At 39.4% G+C, this 18,044-nt stretch overlaps 1 protein-coding gene across 1 annotated transcript in view; it reads right to left on the reverse strand.

The window, feature by feature from the left end:
- The window catches only part of LOC121182239 (protein unc-13 homolog C), a 101,448-nt gene that overhangs the window by 27,317 nt on the left and 56,087 nt on the right, over positions 1-18,044 (reverse strand). Inside the window, exons 19-20 of the mRNA XM_041038643.1 lie at positions 16,402-16,535; positions 13,263-13,348 (exon numbers count right to left, since the gene is read on the reverse strand). Of these exons, the coding sequence (XP_040894577.1) occupies positions 13,263-13,348; positions 16,402-16,535 (220 nt within the window). The remainder of the gene's footprint in view (positions 1-13,262; positions 13,349-16,401; positions 16,536-18,044) is intronic.

An 18,044-nucleotide genomic window follows, 5' to 3' on the forward strand; every position in this document is an offset into this window, starting at 1 on the left:
AGCTGCCTTCGTCAGAAAAATGATGCCACTGGTTGTTTGTTTAACAGCCTGTTTACATTTTTCTTACAAGCGACCTCTTGTGACCATGTGAATTACAGTTGTGCGTAGTTGGGCACTCAGTGTGTCTGACTTTGACACCAGAGACTATGCATCCCATCGCACTCCAACAGAGTTGTTGTCTTTTTAAACAGGATCACATCTTTGTTATGATCAGAAGGCATGAACAAACAACCTATTATGTCATTCAGGTATGAGGACACATGACATTAAAGGGGCACTCTATTGATTTTACACATGAAGATCAATTTACTTGTCACGAGGAATACTACTCAACCTGTCAAAACAGCTGTATAATTCTCTGTGGTTTTGAAGGTAGCTCCCTGAAGTTTGAGAAAATGACACAGATGATATAATCTGGGATTTCTGCTGTTAAGCAGCCCATAGCTGGTGCTATAACATAATCCTGTATATGTACTGCATGACAAACCTTCAATCACGCTGCTATCCCTCTCTCACCCCACATCTTCCTCTTAGCCTCTCTTTGTGACTCTTCAGTTTTGTTTTATTTTTTTGGTCCAATCTTTTCTTTCTTATTTTGAGTTTTTTTGTTGTGTACTTTTTATTCAGTATGCAAATAGCCATGTAATCCTCCTCTCTGTGTCTGAATGCAGATACAGTATCTATTTCTCAGCTGTTGCAGTTTTCCACAGATAAAACGTGGAGAGTGGAGAAGACAAAATGTGGCTTTATGTGGACACAACACACTAGGTCTCACACAAGGCTTAAGGAGCAGGGAATTGAAGAGAGTGTGATAGATTTCTTTTTCATTTTACAGCAGGTGTTTCCATATAGTAAAGCATAAATAAAGACACATATTTGCAGTCTTTTGCAGATACGAGATACATGCATCCACACAACATCAAAGACGTTTAATTCCAACACATTGCGCGCCAGGTGTCGTGCCTTAATCCTGATTAGAAACCGGGCACTTACTCTGATGAACAGTGCAACGCCTGCCACCCCACACTCCTCTAAGCTCCAAGGAAAACATTTACATACGTGCAATTAGCATGTTTACCTGGATGATAACATATTCATATATACAATGCAAAATTTTACTCACTGGAATGAAGAAGACACACTCAAGTCAGCCTGTTGGATTAGTTACTGCAGCTTGTTTCAAACCTGCTTTTGAAACTGAGGTTAGACTGCACTTAACAGAAAATTTGTGTTGAAGTAAAAATGTGTTTGTCTATAAACATCAGTGTCTTGAGGCTTAAGCATTGCCCCTTTGTGGGACTGCATACTCCAATTTCATTGAAAGTTTTGATAGTGTTTCTCTTTAGAATATGTCTTTGATATTACTTTTCATTAGAGCAGAAACAGTGGATGTGAAGATAAATATAAGACAAAGCTGAAGGTTGCCATAGCCACCACAGCTTAACACATACCGCAAAGAACTCTGAATTATGGTACTGTCAACGCTGGCCAACAAGTGGTCTGTGGGAAATACACTGTAAAAACAGCTTAGAAGTAACCTCTTTAAACATCCAGTGATATGAGAAATATTGTGTGGAGCAGAATGCTTATCTAAGCTATTTTTTCCACTCACTCTGTAAATGCCTGAGTTGGGTTTGTTCAACAAGCACATATAGATTTTAACATCTTGACAGACATATATTCACAAATCCCAAGAGCCACACTAGGGAGCAGCTCACAGTTTTCTGCTGCCCTGCCGTTTACTGATATGAAAACCCACAATGATCCTAGCACCTTACAGTTATTCTCTTTTGGAGCTGAACACTAGGAAATGGCTGGGATCACTGCTTTTATCTACACCTAACCTTCATGGTCGAAGTGGTTTTGATGGCAGAGATTGGGGAGGGATTTAAGGTTTCACCAGGATTCACCTCGTCATAGAAGGAGCAGGTGGTTTAAACGCAGTGAATATTGAGTTGAGATTGTTTTACCAGAAAAGACCTGCAGTGACTCTGCTGCAGAGGCTGCGCAATCTGAACAGGTTATTAACACTTTAATAACTGCGCTGGCACTGCAAGGCAACTTATACACACACAGGGTGGACGCGTACATGCGCACACTTAAACACACAATCACTGTTTGTCGACCTTTCTGCCTTTAAGCTCTGACTGCACACACTCACTGTCACATACTCAGAGTCACATTGTCACCTAAAGGAAGCAGATGGAGGTCAGCTGAGAGACAGGAAAGTAGAAGTCAGCAGGTGTTTTGTTTGGTGCTGTCAGCCGGGTTCTGTTAGCTCACTATATGTCTGTTTGCATAGTGTGTTTGCCTACATTATATCTACTCAAACACATGTGTGATATACATACATGTACATAATCAGTTTTATTTTGTAAGTTTGTACTGCCCTTTCTTTTGCGTTAATTCCAAAAATAAAACATTACTTCTCAACTCGAAGGTTTCAATGTTCACATGAAGCCCTTTGTTATGTACAAAAATATCAGAAAGCTATACACATCACAAAACAGAGAGCAACGAGTTTGGTAAATCTTAATTAAGGATCAAAGTCTTTTTTCAAACAAAGATATTACTAGACCGGTATTCATATTCAATTTTCAAAGCACATTTCCTGAAAAAGCACACGCAGTAGGCACCATTATCTTGGATTACTGACGTACTAGCTATTAAATACAAACGCATTCTAACACACAAAGTTCCATATTTCATTTACTGAATGGAATGGTTCACCCATATATTCTCAAATAGCGTTAAAAAAAAGACAGAAATATCTGTCAGAGGTTAAAAGAGCGATAAGTCCTTGAAAAGCTTTCGTCTTTCAAAACTCCTCAGTTTAGGAGTCATAAAGCTCATATCCTCTCTCTAGAAAACGGAAGCACAGAGGGACAGAATGCGCTTCTTTGCACACTCTGAATGAAAGAAGAAAGAAAATAATTTTCCACTCACTGGGCCCAGTGTGATTGTTTGAATAGAGGAGAGAATCTGAGGGAAATGAGGCCACAGGGAGCAGTGTTTTAAAAATCTTGCCATGAAACATACAGACACTGTTGAACGTCAGACAGAGTCACCTTTTTTTTAGTTTTTCAGAAAATTCATACAGTTCATCTGAACCTAGCCATTCTCCACCTCCTGGACAACAACAGTATGCTTGGAGAAGCTGGTCTGGTCTCTCTTCTTCATTTGGTGAGACATTTTCATTACGGGCCATTGTGATTGGCACAGCTGTTTAGCAGATAATGTGACTGGCTGAGAAGATAATGATTAATCACCCATCGTATTTATATTACACTTCAACCACGCTTCTGCAAATAGCATGTATAAACAAAAGTATCGAGTGTGCCTGAATGCGCTCTCATTGTCTGTATGCACATGATGTAACAGAGCGATCAGGCTGTTAAAACAGGGCTCTTATATCTGTGTATGCGTGTGTATGTTCTTGTGTGTGAGCGCATCTGTGCATTCAAACACTATGCATGTGTGTGTGTGTGTGTGTGTGTGGTGTGTGTGTGCCTTTGTGCCCTGCTGGTGGTAAACAGTGTGAGCTGTCCTGAGGGAGGAGTAGGCTCAAGGTCCCTGGTGAGGTTGTCATCTTGTCTGACTCAGTCCACAGGGACCAACAAACTCACTCTCATCCTCATTGATTTAAATGCCATGGATATTATGATGAACTGCAGTGGTTCACCACCACATTTCCATCCTCCTATTACTATTCAGCGAATATATCTATAGGAGCGCGTGGTTAGACAGATTTCTTCAAGACAAAAGGCTGGAGGACCAGAGGCCAGTACAGTTTTCTCTGTGACATAATTCCTTCATCTTGGCTTCTGACCCAGTTCTGTCAAAGGGCTTCCTAAGCTGTATCACAGGACCTACTGACACAGCTCTGCTATAACACCACAGAGACAGTAACTCCTGTTGATGTGACTCAAACATATAATACATTAGGACAAAGCCAAACTCACTCATGTAAGAGTCCACCACTCGTGTTCAGTACAGTGAATCACTACTGCAGTGTTAATTGTTGTTTTTTTTTGTTTTGTTTTAGTTTTGTTTTGACAAATTTAAACCACAAATTTATAAATTTATATATATATATATATATACACACATTAATAAAATACATTTATTTTCATCAACTGATGAAAATAAATGTACAAGGATCTTCAAGAGAGGGAATTTGCAGATGTAAAAAATGCCCATCATTCAATGCATGGATCTGTGCATTGAATGATGGAGAGAATTAAGTAAGCTTTTATGAGATCTCTGCATATGAAATTAATGCACCACCTGCAAGGCTTGAACTGGACCTCAGGGCTTTATAAATTCTATCAATATGAAAAGCCGTAAATTGTTAGCTGAAATACAGAGTTCGGAATTAAGTGTGCAGTACTACGCTGAAAACTGCAAAGAGGCATTAGAGACGGAGAGCTGGAGAACAGAGCAGCTTATTAAAATCACACTGCAACACATAACCTGTAGCCATGCTTCAGCCCCGCAAACAACGTCTTTCAGTGAAAACAAAACTCCCACTGCTGAGGTACATTAATTGAAATTCAATTAAAATCTTCTGTGGAGTGGAGTGGAGCTGTTCCAACAGGCTGAAGATGAGTTAATGGGCTGCTGGAGCACTGGATCTTTAAAGACATGCTCCAGAGACTGCAGCCATTAGACAGCTATACAGTGGATATACAACATGTACTACAGGATTTCATCATAGAAGTATTCTCAAGCAATACTACTTTTTCTCCTCTTGATGAGGCATTCTTTTGTAGCCAAAACACAGTAAAATTACTGATATGGTTTTACCTTTGCTTGAGAAAAATCAAAAATTTAAATAGCATCATTATCATCATTTTCCATATCCAATGACGGACAGGTCACTGGGCATGGAAAATGATGACAATGATTGACAACTATGTGAAAACTCATCTTACAATTTTAGATTGTCCTTTGGAGTCTTTACCTTTGAGGTAATAGTGAATGAGTGAATGAGGGAGTGAGTTTAGCTACAGTCACAGTCATTCACTCTCTCACAACCTCCTTCTCCATTTCTCTGCCTCTTATTTTATCCTTTCTCTTTTTGTCTTCCCTCCCACCTCCCTCTGCCCTCTCTCTCAATCTCTCTCTCTTTCTCACACACTTTCAGAGATCCACACAGAAATGCTAAAATTAGCAGCATCCATTTCTGCACCAGCACTGGCACCAAAGGCCTCCGAGCAGGAAGCAGAGGATGCATCAAAGACTTCATTAAGTAATGCGCATGCACATGCGCGCACGCGCGCGCACACACACACACACACACACACACACACACACACACACACACACACACACACACACACACACACACACACACAGATTCCTCTATTATTCTCATTCATTCTTTCTTGTTTACTGGCACAACCGAATGCTTGCACAAACGCGCGGTTGCATAAATGCACAGACACACACAAACGGAGAAGACGGAACAGGCCAACAAAGCAGGACATTCTGGCCTGCCTCCTTCAGGGCGTCTCTGTCAGCCGCCCTGCCATTTCTCTGTGCCTTCTTATGTAAACAGGTCACTCAGAGTTACTTCTTCTTACTTTAACTGAATGACAAAGACAAGCAGGAACCTGGACTGGCTCAGTATTCCTGCCTTCTCCCACCTCATTATTGTCCACTTTGTAAAAGCACATACACTACAGGCACATATGAAGGATGTTTGTGTGTAGAGCGAGAATACATTTCAAAAGTGACCTTGCATACATATAATACATATAATATCCATCTGTCCACTTTTCTGCAGCTTTTCTAATGATCATCTCAACATCACCCTCGACTCTAGGGATACTCTAGGCCCTAGAGTATTAGAAAAAAAAAAAAAAAAAAAACTTCCCTTCGTCTTACACAATGGATATAAAACACTGAATCAAAGGTGACCCAAGCAAAGCTTTCCTACCTGCCCTGAAAGTACAGTTGAATGCAATCAATTGCTGGTGTTCCCTTTTCAGCCATGAATGTGCAGCTGAAGGATTTTTTGTGACTGATCTTTGTAGAAAGCAGTGAGCCATTATGAGAGTAATTAAATCCCCTATGGTTTAACCATTCATGTTCTCTTCTCTCTGTAGGCACACATTTTTCACAGTATCTCAAGTGTTTTTTTTCTTTTGTTTTTGTTGATAGCCTTCTTGCACAGATACACATCTGTGCATGTGTCTATCTTCTCTCACAACATATGCAGTCTTTTGAAATTTAAATCTGTTATGTTAAAGTAGTAAACATAAGTATATATTTTTACTGGTAGGAACTTCTCTATTAAAACTCGCTGAGCCTTCATTCGTGTAACGTTAGCTTACACTGCACACATTACTCATGTCAATGTTATGAATTCTTTATAGAGGATTCATGAGTTGCACTTCTTCCTCTCTGAATCTTATATACAATCTGATTTACATCCCATCTTTTTTTACTGGTAATTTACCACAGGTAGACTAAAACTTTAGCAGGTCCATTCAGGCATGAGGTCTATTTTCAACTGTAAAATGGTTTTTGATAATATATAATGTGACTCACAAAGAGTCAGTTCATCATCCCAGTGATCTGTAAATACACTGGTTACACAACAGCAATGTATTGCGGGGCACTATATAATGTTTAATAGGCAGGATAGGCAGATAATTAATGTCTCTGTATCATACAGAATACTGTATATATTGCGGAATACTGTATATATTGCACTTGTTTTTATTTTGGCCATATCCAGCATTTGCTGTTTTTGCACTTCTGGTTAGATGCTAAACTGCATTTTGTTACCCTGTCCCTGTACATGTGTAATGACAATAAAGTTGAATCTAATCTAATCTAATCTAATCTACAGCCAAAGATTTCAAAGATGAAAATCATCAGATTCTCCATAAAATACATGCTATACTCACAATCTAAGGATATGAAGTGTGAGTAATGCGAGGGGTGATTTATAACTTTGTGGTCTAAGGTAGGAGATGAGTTATACAGCTCTAGTTACATGCATGTGCAGTTCAACTCCTTGAGTGATTATGCAGAAAGTTTGAAGTTAATAAGTGTCATGGTATTTCTGCTTCGGATAATTGAAAATTGCAAATCAGGAGTGTCTGAGAAAATGGTTTGTGAAAGTGGTGAATGCATGGCGTTCGTGCAGTCATCTGCTACCGCCATCTCAAGGGCTTATCACCCAAGGAGGTGCTTGGTCTGATTTCGCCCCCTCAGACTACCACTTCTTCCCCGAGATTAAGAAGTAGCTTACTTTCTGGAGGTCCACTCTGAGTTCTACAAGGAAGGGATCCATATTTTCCATGATGTCTAGACTAAAAGTGTAAATGTAGGAGGGGACTATGTTGAAAAATAAATGTGCTAGGTTTTATAAAACTGACTCCACAAACTTATCATACTTAAGTACACAGGACCAAACACAAAGTGGGGTCTGCTGCTTCATATAAAGTTGCCAAGTTTCGACTGGCACCATCTGTTTTTTTAATGTTGTTTCACAATCTATACAGTAAAGCACATTATGTGGTTTACAGTGTGCATATTTGCTCATGTGGTTTATGAGCTGTCAAACTCTCGTTCATTTAACTTCTAGCCTGTCTCCACCAAACAAAACCTAGAACTCCGACAGCCAGTAGGACCAAAACGAAATGAGCAATAATTCATACAAAGTGCTCCTTTGAGGAACATGACAATCATGTCCTCTTCCTGGCACGTGTCGCTGTGGGCGGGCAGTGATGTACTGACATGATGAGGCAAGAGAAGGCAAATCAGGGGAAGAGGGTTCAGGCTCAAGAAGCCAGTGAGAGTGTATATGTGACTGAGTGCATCCATGATTCTTGTCTCCTTTTGTAACACGGACGCCCTGAAGCAAATCAGACACACACACTTACATACACACAGCCCAAACCTGCTGTGACAGCAGTCAGTAACACCCTAGGTGGTCACATGCCCAGCTGCTCTGACTCAGATATGCAAACCTACAAACACAAAGCCACAATTGCTCTCTCTGTCTCTATCTGTTTATTGATAGTCTTAACTGTGTATATTATGCTTCGCACGGGGGAAGACAAAAACAGTCTAAACAGTTACTGTACTATGAACTATGCTCTTTGGTAAAACAGCATAAAGCAGCATAAAAGCCTTGAAATCACTTGAAACAATAGACCTGTAGTTGAACAGTGTTGTTTTGATTAGATTAGCATTCAACTTAACTGCTTAATCAATACCTGAATAAACATGCTCCTGAAATTGATAAAAATTGAAATTAAAAAAACAAACACACTAAAACACATTAAAATCTTTTTTTGCCTTCAACTGACTGCAATGTGAAGCTTTATGCAGATGACACACTATTCTCCAATTATTTACTGAATAAAATAAAATGTTGAGCATATCCAATGTTCCTTTCTGTCTCTGGATTTCAAGAATCATTTTATATCCTTCAGCGTCAAAAACTGATGCAACTAAATTCATGGTATTTTCAAGACCTGCGGAAAATTACCATCGTAATTTTCAGATCTGCTCTTTAACATGCTGCAGAAGACAGAGTTGAATGTTTGAATTTTCCAGAGTGATGATGCTTTGTTCATATCCAAAATAAAATGATTCATAGGAAAAATGTGGCAGCTGAAGCTCAGCTTTCAGTACAAAACTAACAGTTTTCCAGCTCTGGCTTTATTTGTGATGACAGCTCAAGAACCAACTGTTCCTTTATAAAACACATTATTTATTGGTATTCACTTCAGTTTCTTCTTTATTATCAGAGAAATTCGGTGCAGTTTAGATCTATGTAATATTTCAGACTACAATCTACATTTAATTTGACAGTATTCCACTAGGGTGATACAGAGACTACAGTCTTGACTGCAGCTTCATTAGTTTTCAGAAAATACTCCACCAAGGTCTCACTGTTAATTTTAGAAGAACATGGTGAATGTTAAAATGATACACATAAAATTGTGAAAAAAAAATTAGGACTAACGATTTCTGATAAATCTCAGCTCGCACAATCCAGACATGCTGCTCATTACTTCACCACAGAAATGCACATCCATGTGCGAGCACACATCTATGAATCTATACCTATCTCATTAAAAGCTGCTGCATGGTCACATTTATATGCTTAACAGTCAATATGCTATCTGTTTAGTTTTTTTCTGGCAAAAAGCAGATAGTATTTTACACCATCTCACATAAAAAAAATCATATTGCATGTATAGAATCTACATGCTTCCTATGTGCATGTGTGAGTATACCAAGACTGGGGTTTGCAACTTCTTCACTTGGTACCTGGTTGCCATAGCAACTATTGATGGTTTGGAGCAGGTAGAAGAAGAAAGCAGCAGGTATGTGCAGTGTAGATAAGTATAAATCACCAATAATATTGTAAAAAGTAAGGTCTAGACCTGCTCTGTGTGAAAAGTGCCCTAAGATAACTTGTGTTATGACAAGTAAATAAAATACATAAATAAAATTAATTTGACCAGTAAGCTCTTCTGGTGCATCTCTGCCTTTTCTCTTGCACACAGTCTAAGGAGCATTTCCAATCTTTGACCTTAGTCAGATCACCCAGGTCCTCTTACCACTTCCTCTCTACCTCTTTTGTCATTATTAAAGCAGTAAATTTCACACCCTCTGTCATGTCTATTTCAACATAGATGTGGCCCATACGTTCAAACTGGACAAGGCAAGATTTGCATGAAAAACACTGTTGCATCAATTTAAATGTTATAGTGGGGCCAGGCAGATAATCACACATAATCCTGAATATGTGGGGCAATTCATTTGATTTCCATCTGATTTCCAAAATGGATTTGGGAGTGGTAATCTTCTTTACTCAAGTCAAATATAAAGCTGTGTTATTATAGTTACTGAAAACTAAGGCTAGCAATGAAATAATAATTTTGTTAATTAATTAAAAATAAAAACTCCAAGGATTTGCCTGGGTTGATAACCTAATGGGGTAAAAATGAAAATAGCCATCAAAATCTGAAAGATGTCAGAGAGGCTAAAAGACTGACTCTGTGTATTAATGTATGAAGCAACAAAGACTAACAGCTGCATTCTTAGAGGATGTGCTTACTTCTACCAGCCTCCCACTGGAAAGGCAAAGCATGTATTGTACTGAGAAGGACAAATGAAAGATCTTGCATACTCTCAAGTGTGACCTGACTGGATAGACACGGAGGCTGACGACACTGAGTAATTGGATACAGAGGAGAGTAGTTTAGGCAGGGATGTTTATTTAGCTAACAAGCTAGCTTATAGGCTTTATATGCAAGATGTCTACATATTCAGCGGTTTCTGTCAGTGGTCTGTGGTTATAAATATAATTTTAAACATCTCCTGCCACCACTGTCTCTGTCCCATTGTGCAGGTGGGCTGCATTTTCCCTGATATGCCTTTTGTGGATTTTCCCTTTGATATTTAGAACTGGAGAACCTTTTGGAGAACAAGGAGCAAAACAAATTCCAGAGATATCTGGACCACACCTTGCAGCTCAGGTGTTTGGGCAAAGCTTAAAAATCTGCTCAAATAATAGGCTCATGCCTTTTAAACCTGGAGGCATACCTACATTCCACCACTGCTGTTTGGAAACTTTTCGCTCAAGTGCTGCTGACAAATGGAGAAATCCGTTTGTTGGCATTCTGAACCCTAACTGTTGCTGATTTGATTCTGCAGAGTGCTTTGTACAGACTGTGGCAGGATAGTCTCATCCAACCACAGATGAAAATTCCTCAAGGGCCACTGAAATTGTCTTACCAGTGTCCTACAGCCTCAAAAGACACTCCTATCTTGCATCCTGCCTGGAAGGGAGCAGGTGTCATGAACACTCCATCAAGTGAGATCCAGCAAGATCCAACAAGAAATGGTCAGTGACAACCCACTGGAGTTCTGGAGGGCGAGGGAGGCCATTTATCCGGGAATTGACCCTGTGGTTTTAGATTTAGGCAGGGGCCCTGCCTTCCAAGTTTTTGTGCAGTGCAGTTCCTCTATGTGAGTTCCTCTCTTAAGCAACATAAAGATTATCAAGAAGTTGCTTGGTTTGAACTGCAGTGATACACCCACCTGTGTGTGTGTGTTCCCCTGAGTGTTCATTCTGGCTACTAACGGAGACTATTTAAAGTTTTACTTTTGATTTACCCCCAGGTGCTAATTACCTGGCACTGCTGTGGGCTGAGCTGAGTTACTGTTGGTGTACAAGAATAAAATGGCTTTAGATAAAACGGGACCATTGATAAACAATGGTTTTGTAAATCATATTTGCTCTCATGCATTTTTTAAATCCCTTTTCAGCTTCTATAAATCAAGGCCTTCCTCATAATATCTGAAAAATTAAAACTAAAACTAAAACTGAATATAAACTAAACTAAAAGTAGTCAACTCCTCAAAATGAAAATAAAACAAAAACTACTGATGCACTCATCACACTAATTAAACCTAAACTAAAATCAAACTGACAGATTAAATTAGAATGAAAACCGATGATAATTTCAGAACTATAACAACTGATATAAAACAGTGTCCAACTCTGCAGCACACAAGCTATTTGTCCAGAAAAAGCCTCACTCTCACAAAGTGATCAGAGAAGGGAGATGAATTTGGTAAACTTGAGCACTGTGTGTGCTGCGTATGAGTATCGTGTTGTACAATGTCTGGGTAATGAAGCTCGAAAAGCTTCACTGCTGTTTAGAAACAGCCACAAACTTCAGCTGAGAAAAACTTCAGCCGAGCAAAACTTCACAGCAAACATGCGCACAAAGTCCTAACCCAGGGTGCTACCATGCTGAGTCCTTAAGTGTAAACACACACACTCGCACACTGAGCCATTTTAACATTCATTCACAACCCCAGTCCCATTAATTCCCTTCTGCATTCCACCTCCCCTCCATAGATCCTGATATCTTGTGGGCTTTGATCTAGAAGCCTCCAACCTAAAAACACAAAAAAAAAAACCAAAACAAAAAAAAAACAAAAAAAACAAAAAGAAAAAACAGCCAGTTCAATAACCTCCTGGAGGCTTATGCTGCCTTCGGGAGGTGAACTGGAGAAAGAGGGGGTGGGGATTGAAGTCAAAACCCACGTTATATCGGAGAACATCTGTCTTTCTGCCAGCAGAGCAGATCTGAGATTTATTGCTTGATCACAGCAAGTCTCTGCTGTCTTTGAAAAAAGACTTACTCGTGTTGACAAAATCTATTCTAAACTATTGAAGATTACAAGAGCACTAAATGTGAATTACAGTTTCGGCATATTTTATTTTTAAATTAGGTACTCCATGGCTGCTACGGAATGACTGATTTACACTCGTGAGTATTTAGTGATCGTGGAGGAAATTGATTTATTATTTTGGTCCATGCTAGATTACAGATTGTAAATCACTTCCTCCATATGGTGCAAAATTCCTTCTTTTATGCCTTTTCTTGCAAACTGCAGGCAGTTCTTCAACTAATTGCACTATATATTTACAATGTTTTAGATAGATAGAGTAGTCTGTTGTTTATCTATAATTATGATAAGTTTTAGGGATCAGATTTCAAACTGTTTGACTCACTACTACCTACCTACTGCCTACTGACGGTGATGATTCAAAAAGCTGCCCACTGGTCATGTGTTTAAGTCAGAGAAACACAGTTGAACCCTTAAATGCTCCGCGAATAATTGAAAAATAAAATGTCTAGTCTTTGGTTTGGGTTAGATTTTTTTCTCATCTCATATTACTTGCGCCACACAGGTACAAAAATACAAGAACACACATACACAGCTGAACAGCAACACACAAACCTAAGCAACCCATCTGTTTTTGATCGTGCCATTGATCAATTGTTTATCTTGATTACAGGAAGTTCCAGTTTCTCTATAGTGATCAATAGAGTGAAATCGGGGAAGTGTAATCTAGATAGGCAGTGGAGCTGACCACAGCCAGATACTGCTGATAAACAACACTGTGACATCAGCCAATAAACAGTGCTCAGACACACAGAGGTATAACACTTTAAAGCTATCCCTGTGTAATCACAGAGGAAGGAGGGAGCATCAGATTAGAATGTGGTGCACCTTATTGCAAAGTGTTACCTATTATTCTTTGCCACCAATCAGTTTATATCATTTATCTTCAACTGTCACTCACTCTTTCACACACACACACACACAAACACACACACACACACACACACACACACACACACACACACACACACACACACACACGCCTTTGAGCAGGAAGTAGCTGTGCGATCAGCAGCATTACTGACCTTCCATTGCATACTTCATGTCCAGGGCAAAGAGGTTCCACGTGATCTCAGCGCTGATCTTGCCCACATTCAGCTCCTGTGGAAACCTGGTAGAATTGAAATGGATTCCAATCAGACTCATTTCCGTATAATGACATGCTCGACTGGGTGGCCTGATGGCTTGGCCCAGCCTGAATCTCTATCAAATGATTTAACAGATGTGCAAGAAGACATGGTTGGTGAATCTCATAATCTAATAATCCCTCGTCATTTCCAAACCTGGTTGAACTGAGGGGGGGGGGGGGGGGGTGCATGAGGCTTAAAGATGAGAACAAGTGCAGGAGGAAATGACACAGCAAAGGAGAGAGACAGAGGGCGGCAACCTATTTGGCATGTAATCTGCCATTTTGAATGCCTATAGATTTTCAGTCAAAGCTTGAATGTGAGATGTCAATGGTTTAATTATCCGTATCTTCAGATGGTGATGGGAGGACATTTATAGATGACAGGGCCCTGGCTTGAGAAAGTTCAATTTATCTGGAAATGTTTTACTTTTTCTGGAGACCGCCCTGTTTTTCTACAACAAACACATCTGTCCACTGTTTTCTATCAAAGCAGTAATCATTTGCTCAGCCAGGACATTTTAACCAGTGCCTGAATGTGCACACACACGTACACTACCATTTTTACAATTGTTACTGAAATCTACAGTGTAATGTCTCAGGGTGCTCTGAAAGCTCAGTGCAAATAATTAATACAGATTAAAAAATAAAAATAAAAAATGAACCATGGAATGTTTCATTGTTGACTTATTCAGCAGCCTCAGACACTTGTGACACACTCTTTCTATTACTGTTCAGAAGGTTTGCTTTGCTTTCAGCTTCTGTCTGGTTCTTCCCAAACCAGCTCTATGAGGTTTAAGTCTAGAGACTGTGCTGGTCTTCATCATGTGAAGCCACCGTCTGGTTCTTTTCTTCTAATGATTCAGGTCATTATCTTGATGTAGGATGAACCTCTGACCAACCAGTGTGTCTTCCTCTGTTGCCTGAGTCTTTCTCACCACTCCGATATAAATACACAGCACTATTTCCTGTAGTTCAGTATTTTCCTAATAATGTATCATAGCACAGTTTGTTCCTACACTGCCTTTGTACAGACAGAAGGTTTGTAATTCATCAACAATAGTGGGGTCACCTGTAGGAATTCTTTGCATTAACTTTCAAGGCTTCGTTTACTTCCATCGAAGCAGGGAAACAGTAAGTTAACCAATTTTTTAATCCCTGAAAAAGGCCTGTTTTCTATTAAATTTACACATTTTTTCATCACCTCGGGCAGTTTACTGCTTACCTTTGTACCATTTAAGCTTATTCGCTGGACTTGAACAGCTGAAATCTCAAAAACTGGAAAAATGGAGGTGTTCTAAAACTTTTGACCTGTAGTGTACACACACACAAACACTTTCTTCTTCTCTCAACAAACTTTGGTGGATCCTTTTGTGGAGCAAAGGAACAAACACTGAGATTATAACATAGATTTGTGCTCCCAGTGGCAACTGCAGAAAAAAATAAAAAATTGGAGAAACAATTGTGCTCTCTTTCATCACTATCACTCTCAGAATCTCTCTCTCCACTTCGGTTATTCTTCAGTCTCGTCACGCACCCACATGGTGTACTGTAGGCGAGACAGACAATGAAAACCCTTCATGGCAAAAATGAATGTAGCATCTGCAGATACCGTGCATGCCTGTAGATGGTTTACAATCTGCTTCTATTTGGTAAGAAAAAAATAATGTTGTTTACAATCTGCAGTTTTTTTTGGAAATAAGCTCTAAAGCCTCTTTTTTTTCTCCAAAGCCTCCTTTACACTTTTAAAAACAACTGCAGCATCCAATTTCATATTTCCTCATAAGATAAATTGTGTTGATCAGTCTACTGGCTTGAAAATTTCTAGGCTACATTCCCATGAAACTGTTGTGAGCACAGAGCAACAGACTAACATTTTTTTTCCCTCTGGCAGCAGCTCCCATTATTTAAAGGCAACAAGTCCAATTTTGGGTTTATCGGAGTAGCTGTCACTCTGGAACTTGACCAGAGGAATGTGGAGGAAATGGACATGAATATTGCAAAACTATCATTAGAAAGTGTAGGAGAGAAAGCTCAGGGCATAAACAGAGTCTTAATAAGCATCGTAAATCAGCAAGAGGAAGGAGAAAGGAAAAAAAAAGGTGGGAGGCAAAAGTGTGAGAGGATATGTACGAGTGAGGCAGAAAGAAAAATATGCTTCATCTTATTTCTTCTAAGGCGGGCTCCACTCCATTTTCCTCAGGTTGCATAATTTATTTGATTTCATTAACCACATCATCTGCAGGACATCACCACATACAGACACACACACACACCTCTCACCTCTCTCAACAACATCACCACAACCAGCCCCCCATCCCTTTCTTTTTTACAAACAAATCTCACATCTGTTATGTAATTCAGCAAAACTGTACTCCCCTTCTATCCATCCCTACCGTGGTTCACCATGCAAACAAAGTATTCTTCACTCCTGGCTTCTTCGGCTGCCTCACAGCCTTCTTGCGCAACACTGTGCTCATTCACATCTTCACAGTTAGTAAAAATATTTGGAAGGGTTTGTTTGTTGTTGTTTTCCCTTACATTCTCTAAAAATGATCAACCAATAACATTATCATTAATTAATATGAGGTGATTATTTAAGAAGGATTTCTCTCCCTCATCCATTTAATCCTTGGTGATGAATAATGAAGCCCAAATATGTATATTTAATCAGTATGAGGTATATTGAAGCCTCGATCTACAACAATACATTCACCACAGTCTGCTTGGATAATTGTAAATCTCTGCCACATAAACATCCAGTCATACAAAATGAAGCTTTACAGTGAAAGCTCAGCTTCTATTATCATGTTAGTGTGTTTTCAGAATGGACTTTTATAGCTTTGAACAATTAAATAAATGGTGGATACACTGGCAAATTATAGTTACATGAAAATATAACAATGTTTGCACTTGTTCAACAACATATATAAATGTTTACTATGGAAGTTGGCACAGCAACCAATTAAGTGCAGTTTGACATAATCAATTAGATGTCTTGGTAAAAAGCATGTATGGTATAATATAGAAATACATACTGGTTTATGACTGGAGTGTAAGCCGTCCGGTCCTCATCGATTACAGACACCATGAGAGTGATGAGTTTTGGCCAGAAGTCCAGGTTCTTTATTGATGGACCCTGCTCCTCACGGGAAATGTCCTGCTTCCGGCTCTGCAGAGGAGGAAAGGAAGATGGTGAGAGTCAGAAACAGTTTGAGCGTCTTGAGGGTGAGGTGAACTGATACTGTACCTGCCGTTCATTTACACTTCATTCAATAAGAAGTGAGGAACAGGAAGTTTCAGTCGTGGCACATGTCCAAAGTGTGAAGACAAAGAAATTGTGCAAATTGAAAAACTTTAAATGAGACATGGTTACCAGACTTCAGCTGAGTCCAGATCATCCAAAACTAGATTCTAAAAGATTTTCATGAATAAATAAAACCCCATGTGATACTGTTTATGGTCTGCATTTCTTTTCAGCAATAGCAAGAGTCAGCAAGAACCTGCCATTCCCAATCGGAATTCAAATTACTTTCATACCCACAAGGAATTCACAGGAAATGGTGCACATGTAATTCATGTATGTAATTCAGCATTACTGTTTATAATTTTATTTCATCGACTTCAGCCTCAGTGTTTACTCTGCTTCTGATGTATTGCTAATTCAAACCAAACATTTCCTTCTGCTGCTGGTTAACAGTAAAGGGTGAAGTAGTCACAGTAAATGAAGTGTATTTGACAAGATATGGTCATTTTTTTAGATAGATAGATAGACAGATAGACAGATTAACATGACATTGCACAAAGTATTACTATATTAGCACAAGAAACTACAAAAATATAAAGTAACAAATAAGCCAGAAAATTAGATATAGAATATAAAGAAATTTTGACACTAAATTAGTTATGATACATGGCAGAGAATAATGGGAGAAGAATTGGAAGTGCATATCAGATCATGGTCGCTTATGGTTGTGCTGGAATCAGATACATTGTATGTTCTCTTGTTGTATTTCTGACAAAGTAGCTGCTCAGATGTGTAGTTTTAAACTACACTTTCTACTTTCGTAAGAATTACAACTTCAAAGTTTAAAAAACATTATCATCCTTAAGAGTGCGTGTTTATGTAGATATGGGTGTGTGTCAGTGAGTGCTGCAGAAATCTCTGCTGCTGTCCCGGGTTGAAAGGTGTTGAATCTAAAACCACTCACTGACTCTACCATCTGTTCACCCCACACTGAGTGTGACCACACTGATCTCCAGTCAGCAAGTAACTGTCACAGTCTTTCATTCTGCCATGCACAGGTTCTGCAGAAGACGAGCAAAGCCACACACGCACACGCACGCACGCACGCACGCACGCACGCGCACACACGCACACACACACACACACACACACACACACACACACACACACACACACACACACACACACACACACACACACACACACACACACACACTCACAAAACTAAGAGAGTGTACATGCTGGAACAAACTGAGCCATGCTGACAGATCTGTTATCATACACAGACATGTTTACGTGTTAAAGCGCCCACACGCTTATGCACACTGACACTGACAAATACAATCTATGACTGTGGACTGTGGGGACAAACCCTCCCAAAAGGAGGATGTAATACACATTTTGTCATTTGTATACGCAATTGTGACTGGAGGA

This window comes from Toxotes jaculatrix, chromosome 1, assembly GCF_017976425.1.
Source record: "Toxotes jaculatrix isolate fToxJac2 chromosome 1, fToxJac2.pri, whole genome shotgun sequence".
NCBI classification, from domain to species: Eukaryota; Metazoa; Chordata; class Actinopteri; family Toxotidae; genus Toxotes; species Toxotes jaculatrix.